The sequence below is a fragment of the Nicotiana sylvestris genome, chromosome 4, assembly GCF_000393655.2.
Source record: "Nicotiana sylvestris chromosome 4, ASM39365v2, whole genome shotgun sequence".
NCBI lineage: Eukaryota > Viridiplantae > Streptophyta > Magnoliopsida > Solanales > Solanaceae > Nicotiana > Nicotiana sylvestris.
The window spans coordinates 139312578-139321188 of NC_091060.1; the positions used below are offsets into that span (position 1 = coordinate 139312578).

At 44.5% G+C, this 8611-nt stretch overlaps 1 protein-coding gene across 1 annotated transcript; it reads right to left on the minus strand.

The window, feature by feature from the left end:
• Positions 1–2090: 2090 nt before the first annotated feature.
• Positions 2091–2567, minus strand: LOC138890238 (uncharacterized). Its single transcript, XM_070173608.1, has one exon. It carries the CDS (start codon positions 2565–2567, stop codon positions 2091–2093), a length of 477 nt encoding a protein of 158 aa, XP_070029709.1.
• Positions 2568–8611: the final 6044 nt, after the last annotated feature.

Genomic DNA, 8611 nt, shown 5'->3' on the forward strand with positions numbered 1-8611 from the left:
CGCTATGGATGAAATATATACTTGCTGACCCAGCCTTCTCGCACCTGCGGTCCCTACACCGCACCTGCGGTACCGCATATGCGGTTTTCACTTAAAATCCAAGTCCCGCATCTGCGATAAAGCACCCGCACCTACGCTATCGCAGGCGCGCTGACATAGCCGCTTCTGCGGTTCCACCTCCCTATGGACAATTCTGCATCTGCGGCCCTCTGGGCGCTTCTGCGAGCTTGCACTGCGGTCTCCAAGCCGCAGGTGCGGTTATGACAAAAAACATAGCTTCAGCTGCAAATTCCCAACTCCTAACTTCCCATCAACCATTCGAAATCACCCCGAGGCTCCCAAGACCTCAACCAAGAGCACATACAAGCCACATACTAATCTTCAAAACACCTCAAACAACATCAAATCAACCAAATCACATCGAATTCAAGCCTAAGGTTCCAAAAATCTTACGAATTCCGCTTTTGATCAAAAAGTCTATCAAACCACGTCCGAATGACCAGAAATTTTGCACACACATCCCAAATGACACAACGGACTTATTGCAACTCCCAAAATTCCATTCCGACCCCTATATCAAAGTCACACCTATCAACCGGAAAACACCAAAATTCCAATTTTGCCAATTCAAGCCCAAATCTACTACGGACCTCCAAAACACGTTTCGATTACACTCCTAAGTGCTAAATTATCTCTCGAAGCTATTCGAACCATCAGAATTCACATCCGATCCCTCTTTCACATAAGTCAACATCCGGTTGACTTTTCCAACTTAAGCTCACTCAAAAGAGACTAAGTGTCTCAAACCTTACCAAAACCTTTCTGAATCCGAGCCAACCAACCCAATAACACATGGTACCGATAAACAAAGCAATAAGAAGCAGAGCTGGGGGAAACGGAGCAGTAACTCATGAAAAGACCGGCCTGGTCGTTACATCTTCCCTCTCTTAAACGAACGTTCGTCCTTGAACGAGTCAAGAAACATACCTGAAGCCTCAAACCGGTGAGGATATCTGCTACGTATCTCCCGCTTGGTCTCCCAGGTAGTCTCCTCCATGGGCTGACCTCTCCACTGCACTTTCACTGAAGTTATATCCTTTGACCTCAACTTTCGAACATGATGCTCCAAAATAGCTACTGGCTCCACATCATAAGTCAAATCATCATCCAATTGAACCATGCTAAAATCCAAAACATGAGACAGATCGCCAATATACTTCCGAAGCATAGATACCTGAAATACTGGATGCACACTCGATAAGCTGGGTGGCAAGGCAAGCTCATAAGCCACCTCCCCAATCCTCTGAATCACCTCAAAAGTCCCAATGAACTGAGGAATCAATTTACCCTTCTTCCCAAATTTCATAACACCCTTCATGGGTGAAACCTTCAATAGAACCTTCTCACCGACCATGAAGGAAACATCCCAAACCTTACTATCAGCATAACTCTTTTATCTTGACTGCGCTGTACGAAGCCTCTCCTGAATCACCTTCACATTATCTAAAGCATCCTGCACCAAGTCTGTACCCAATAGCCTAGCCTCACCTGGATCAAACCAACCAATTGGAGATCTACACCGCCTCCCATATAAAGATTCATATGGAGCCATCTGAATACTCGACTGGTAACTATTGTTATAAGCAAACTCTGCGAGCGGTAGAAACTGATCCCATGACCCTCCAACATCAATGACACAATCATGCAACATCTCCTCCAATATCTAAATAGTGCACTCGGATTGCCCGTCCGTCTGAGGGTGAAAAGTTGTGCTCCACTCAACTTGAGTACCCAACTCTCTCTACACCGCTCTCCAAAACTGCGATATAAACTGAGTATCTCTATCTGAAATGATGGAAACCGGAACTCCATGCAAACGAACAATCTCTCAGATATAGATCCCTGCACCGCTCTAAAGAATAGATAGTACATACAGGAATGAAGTGCGCGAACTTAGTTAGCCGGTCCACAATCAACCAAATAGCATCAAAATTCTTCAAAGTCCATGGGAGTCCAACTAAAAAATCTATAGTGATCCACTCCCACTTCCACTCTGGAATATCCATCTGCTGAAGCAAGCCACTCGGTCTCTAATGCTCATATTTCACCTGCTGACAATTGAGACACCGAGCTAAAAACCCCACAATTTCCTTCTTCATTCTCCTCCACCAATGATGTTGTCTCAGATCATGATACATATTCGCGACACCTGGATGAATGGAATACCGCGAGCTATGGGCCTCCTCTAGAATCAACACTCGAAGCCCATCTACATTGGGCATGCATATCTGGCCATGCATCCTCAATACCCCATCATCACCAATAATCACATCTCTGGCATCGTCGTGCTGAACTTTGTCCGCAAGGACAAGCAAGTAAGGATCATCATATTGGCGCTCCCTGATGCGATCAAATAAGGAAGACCGAGAAATCACACAAGCCAATACCCGACTGGGCTGCAAAATATCCAACCTCACAAACCGATTGTACAATGCCTGTACATCAACTGTGAGAGGTCTCTCCCCAACTAGAATATATGCCAAACTCCCTATAATCACCGCCTTCATACTCAAAGCATCGTCCACCACAATGACCTTCCCCGGATGGTACAAAATAGTGATATCATAGTCCCTTAGCAGCTCAAACCATCTCCGCTGCCTCAAATTGAGATCTTTCTACTTGAATAAGTGCCGGAGGCTACGATGATCAGTAAACACCTCACAAGACACACCATACAAATAATGCCTCCAAATCTTCAACGCGTGATCAATGGCAGCCAACTCCAAATCATTAACAGGGTAGTTCTTCTTATGGGGTTTCAACTGACGAGAAGCATAAGCAATAACTCTACCCTCCTGCATCAACACACACCCAATACCAACTCTTGAAGTATCACAATACACTGTATATGAACCTAAAGCTGATGGCAAAACTAATATTGAAGCCTTGGTCAGGGCTATCTTGAGCTTCTGAAAGCTCTTCTCACACTCATCTGACCACCTGAATGGAGCACCCTTTTGAGTCAACTTGGTCAAGGGTGATGCTATAGAGGAAAATCCCTGAACAAACCGGCGGTAATAAGCCGCCAAACCAAGAAAGCTGCGAATTACTGTGGCTAAGGAAAGTCTGGGCCAACTCTAAACTGCCTCTATCTTCTTCGGATCAACCTGAATACCCTCACTAGACACCACGTGCCCCAAGAAAGCCACTGAACTGAGCCAAAACTCACATTTAGAGAACTTTGCATAAAGCTTCTCATCCCTCAACCTCTGAAACACAACTCTCAAATGCTTCACGTGCTTCTACTGACTATGCAAGTACATCAGAATATCATCAATGAAAATAATCACGAACGAATCAAGATAAATCCGAAACACGCTGTTCATCGAATGCATGAACGCTGCCGAGGCATTGGTCAGCCCAAAAGACATAACAAGGAACTCATAATGACCATATCTGGTCTTGAAGGCTATCTTAAGAATATCTGAGTCCCTGATCTTCAACTGGTGATAACCTGGACGAAGTTCAATTTTGGAGAACACTCTTGCTCCTTGAAGCTGGTCAAATAAATCATCGATACGAGGCAAAGGATACTTGTTCTTGATTGTTACTTTGTTCAACTGCCTGTAATTAGTGCACATCCTCATCGTGTCATCCTTCTTCTTCACAAATAGAACTGGCACACCCCAAGGCGACACACTAGGCCAAATGAACCCCTTATCAAGGAGTTCCTGAAGCTACTCCTTTAACTCTTTTAACTCCGCTGGTGCCATACGATACGGTGAAATAGAAATTGGCTGAGTTCCCGGCACCAGATCAATACAAAAATCAATATCCCTATCTAGTGGCATGCTTGGCAGGTCTGCAGTAAACACATCGGAAAAATCCCTCACAACAGGAACATAATCAATACTATGAGTCTCTGCACCGACATCCCTCACAAAGGCTAAGTATGAAAGACAACCTTTCCCAACCATCCATTGGGCCTTCAAGAACGAAATAACCCTACTGGGAAAAAAATCAGTCAAACCTCGCCACTCAATCCGTGGCACACCCGGCATAGCCAAAATCACTGTCTTAGCATGACAGTCCAAAATAGCACGACACAGAGACAGCCAATCCATGCCCAATATCACATCAAAGTCCACCATACAAAGCAATAATAGGTCCACTCGAGTCTCCAGACCCCCAATAGTCATCATACACGACCGGTACACACGGTCCATAACAATAGTATCACCCACCGGAGTAGATATACGAACAGATGAAACAAGAGACTCACAGGGCATATCCAAATAATGAGCAAAATATGACGACACATAAGAAAAATGGAACCGGGATCTAATAACACAAAGGCATCTCTGTGGCAGACTGAAACAATACCTATAATCACAGCATCTGAAGCAGCAACATCGGGTCTAGCTGGGAGTGCATAGAAATGGTCTTGACCACCACCTGATCGACCTCCCCCCCTGGGGCGGCCCCTAGTTGACTATCCCCCACCCCTAGTTGGTTGGGTCAGTGATGGTGAAGTAACTGGCGCTGAAGTCGATGGCTTACTCCTTTGCTGAGATGAACCCCCAAGACGACGAGGACACTGCCTCCACATATGGACTAACTCTCCACACTCATAACAACTCAATGGTACTGGAGACGGGTATTGAAGTGAACCCCTCGCACCGGAATGACTAGCAAATGCACTTGGCATAGAAGATCCTGAACTGAAGGAGCATGGGTTGAACTCTGGGCTGGAAGGGCACTAAGTGATGAATGGACCTGATGAGAACTGTGAGAACCATAACCCGATGATTCTCCACGATAACCTGGGCGAGCTGACTAAGCATGCCTGAATGGACGGCCTCTGCCGTGCTGAAACTGACACCTTGAAGGAGCACCACCATAACTACCAGATCCCCGAGGCCTCTTGGCCCCCCTCTCATCTCGCTCTTGGTGATGAACTAACCCAATCTCGCAAGCAGTGTCAACAACCTCCTCAAAAGTAGCACCAGACACCCTTTCCCTGGTCATGAGAATATGAAGCTAGTATGTGAGGCCATCAACAAACCTCTTGATCCTCTCTCTATCTGTCGAAACCAACCAAACAACATGATGATCTAACTCTAAGAACCTCATCTCATACTGTGTCACAGTCAATCTCCCTGACGCAACCTCTGCGAGACTGTGGCACATACTTCTCCAAAAACAGAACGGAGTACTGCTACCAGTTAAGGGGTGCTGCACCAATAGGACTATGCCTCTCATAAGCCTCTACCAAGTGAAGGAAGCTCCAGAAAACTGAAAAGTGGTAAATGCGACCCCATTGGTCTCCAGAATACCCACTGTACAAAGAATCCTCTGACACTTGTCCAAGAAACCCTGGGCATCCTCGCCCTGTGTACCACTGAAAGTCGGAGGATGAAGTCTACCAAACCTCTCCAATATACGCTGCTCATCCTCTGGCATAACAGGAGCCACATAGTCTTGAACAGCTGCAACCGGCTGGGTTGGAGATGCCCCCGGTGTCTGAAGTCCCTGCATAACTTGCTCTGGTGTGCGAGCGGCGGGAGTCTGAGTTCCTCCCCCGACCTGAGAAGTACCTGCGACTGTAGTAACTGAGACCGCCTAAGCTAGGCCAGTGCATACTGATAGAATCTGAGCCAAGGCCTCTTAAAGACCCGAAATCACAATAGGCACAGCTAGTGCTTGAGCTGGTACTGCTGGAGCATCCACAACTGGGACTGATCATGAACTAGGGTGGCTGGTGGATCTGCGGGTGCTGCTCTAGCTGCTGTGCGGGCTACACCCCTACCCTACCACAGCCTCGACCGCGTCCTCGGCCTATAGTGGCCCCAACTAGTGGCACTGGTGGTTTTCCATCCTGACCAGTAGCACGTGTCCTCACCATGTGTGAGAGAATAGAATAATAAAAGTTTAGTACACGGATCAACGAATTCGCACGACAAGGATTTCAAGAAAATGAAGTTTTTCCTAAAGGTTCTACAGCATCCCAAGGATAAATACAAACGTCTCCATGCCGATCCATGAGACTCTACTAAACCTGCTCATGACTCGTGCGACCTATGTAACATAGGCTTTGATACCAACTAGTCACGACCCAAATCGGAGCCGGTCGTGATGACACCTTTTGTGAAACAAGGTAACTGACACAAACCCCAAAACCAATTAATAGTTATAATAATTCATAATTAAGTCATTAATAAGTGATAAATCCCAAAATAGAGTGAAATCGAATAATTGCGGAAAACAAACACAACCCGACATTGGGGTGTCACCAGTTATGAGCATCTAAACATCCGACTAAGAGTATGAAAAAGGACTACACAGTCTATTATAGAGCAAGTACAAAGGAAAGTAAAGATTGGAGGGAGAAGCACTGGGCTGCGAACGCCGAGTAACTACCTAGTGAACTCCGAACAGCCTGCTGGAAGAACTCGCCCCTCTCTAGCGTGACCCTAGGCTCCTCAATCTGCACACAGGGTGTAGAGAGTAATGTGAGTACACCAACTCAGTGAGTAATTGTTACACCCCATATTTTCGTATATGAAAATATGCCATAAATAAATTAATAAGAGCCCGGAAGTGAGATGTCACGTCCCGCAGTACTACATTATGACGATGTTGCACCCTGTAGTATTGTACGATGAATTTGTCGTAAGGTAATTGACATCAGTCCAAGGAAAAAATTATTTGGAGATTATAAGGATTATGATATTTCAACCAAGTAACAAGTAAATTCGTGAAGGTGAGAGGGTAAACAAGTCAAAGAAAATGAATTTTCGTCCAAGTTTGGCATGTTGGGATAAAATACGGCTCGAGCTAAAATACTCGGTATTTATGGACTAGTACCATATGAGGTACCACATGACCAGATGGTGTTATATACACGTATATATGTAAATATATGTATATGGGATATGGGAAAAGGTTACGACGTTATATATGCACCACCACCTGATCAGCTGGTATACGATGATAATGTTGCCCATAGTGGCTGAAATATAGCTCATACGGCATTATATACGCGTATAAATGTATATATATGTATATGGGATATGGGAAAATGTTACGGCGTTGTATACGCACCACCACCTGATCAGCTGGTATACGTTGATGATTTTGCGCACAATGGCGGAGATGATATGATGGGATTCCCTCAGAGGCTTGATGATGTTATGAACACATGCACCTATGCATGACATGACATACATACGCATATGCATGGCACTACGAGTATTTCATTATTTACAGAGTTATTAAGACTTACATGTCGAGCCATTTACTCTATGTTTCGCTCATGTCTATTATTTACTAATTCTCATTCCTTACATACTTGGTACATTATTTGTACTGATGTCCCTTTTGCTTGGGGACGCTGCGTTTCATGCCCACAGGTCCTGATAGACAGGTCGAGAGCCCTCCAAGTAGGCTATCAGCTCAGCGAAAGATGTTGGTGCGCTCCATTTGCTTCGGAGTTGCTTGTATGGTTAGTATGAGTTAGATGTGTATTGTTTGGTATGGCGGGACTCTGTCCCGACCTTTATGAAAATTATGTATTCTTAGAGGCTTGTAAACAGATGTCATGCACGTAAAAGATTGCATGGCCTTGTTGGCCTATGTTTAGTGTTCAAATGGTCATTTTGGTCTTAGAGGCCAATATGTCTTATGTATATGTTGACATTACCTATTTTACGGCAGCCTCTCCGGCTCAGTTATTTAGGATAGTATGACATGAAAAGATACGCTATATTGGTACTCAGTTAAGTAAGGTATCGGGCGTCCATCGTGGCCCATCAGTTTGGGTCGTTACAAAACTGGTATCAGAGTAGTTCTGTCCTAGGGAGTCTACAAGCCGTGTCTAGTACAGTCCTGTTTATGGGTATGTCATACACCACTCTTATAAGCAGAAGACTACATGGCATTTAGGAGATCGTGTGGTAAAGCTTAGTCATAGGAATTCAAATTCCTAAATCCTATTTGTAATAAGACGATACCTATTTCCAGAAAGATAGTTGGTAAGAGATTGCATGTGGATGTGGAAGAGTTGAGTCATACGAAATCGATTTCACATCATGCTTATGATAAGTACATATGAGGTTTTTAGCAGATCATATGTGTACTAAGACGTGTAAGCTTCTTAATATGGAGCCTTAAGGCAAGGATATCTATCCACGAATATGGTGAAAACAATGAGGGATTCAGAAGCAAGATTCAAGTTTCAACAAGTAAAAGAAGTAAGGTGAGGAAGATTACGAGACACCCAGTTAATGAAGATTGTCAATATTTTCAATTCAGGCAGAGGAATATAAGATTTTTGAGTTACATTCAATAGTAATAGAAGCATATACAATTGGCGACGTTGATCATAGTTATGCCCTATGGGATCTAACAGATATGGTTCAAGAGAAGGACGGGATATTAGGATCCGGCTGGGATTAGAGTGACCCAAAACAGTGGATGAATTGTTTGCATTAGTTAACATTTCCAAAGGACATTGCAAATGTGCTAATAGATCTCCCTGTGAGACACCTAGATGGTGCGCTCTAGAATAGTACATCTAGATATGAGTACTACAAAGATAGGCACTGGAAGC

Coding starts and splice junctions, on each gene's coding strand:
- LOC138890238 (XM_070173608.1), bottom strand. CDS start 2,567: ATGAAGGCGGTGATTATAGGGAGTTTGGCATATATTCTAGTTGGGGAG.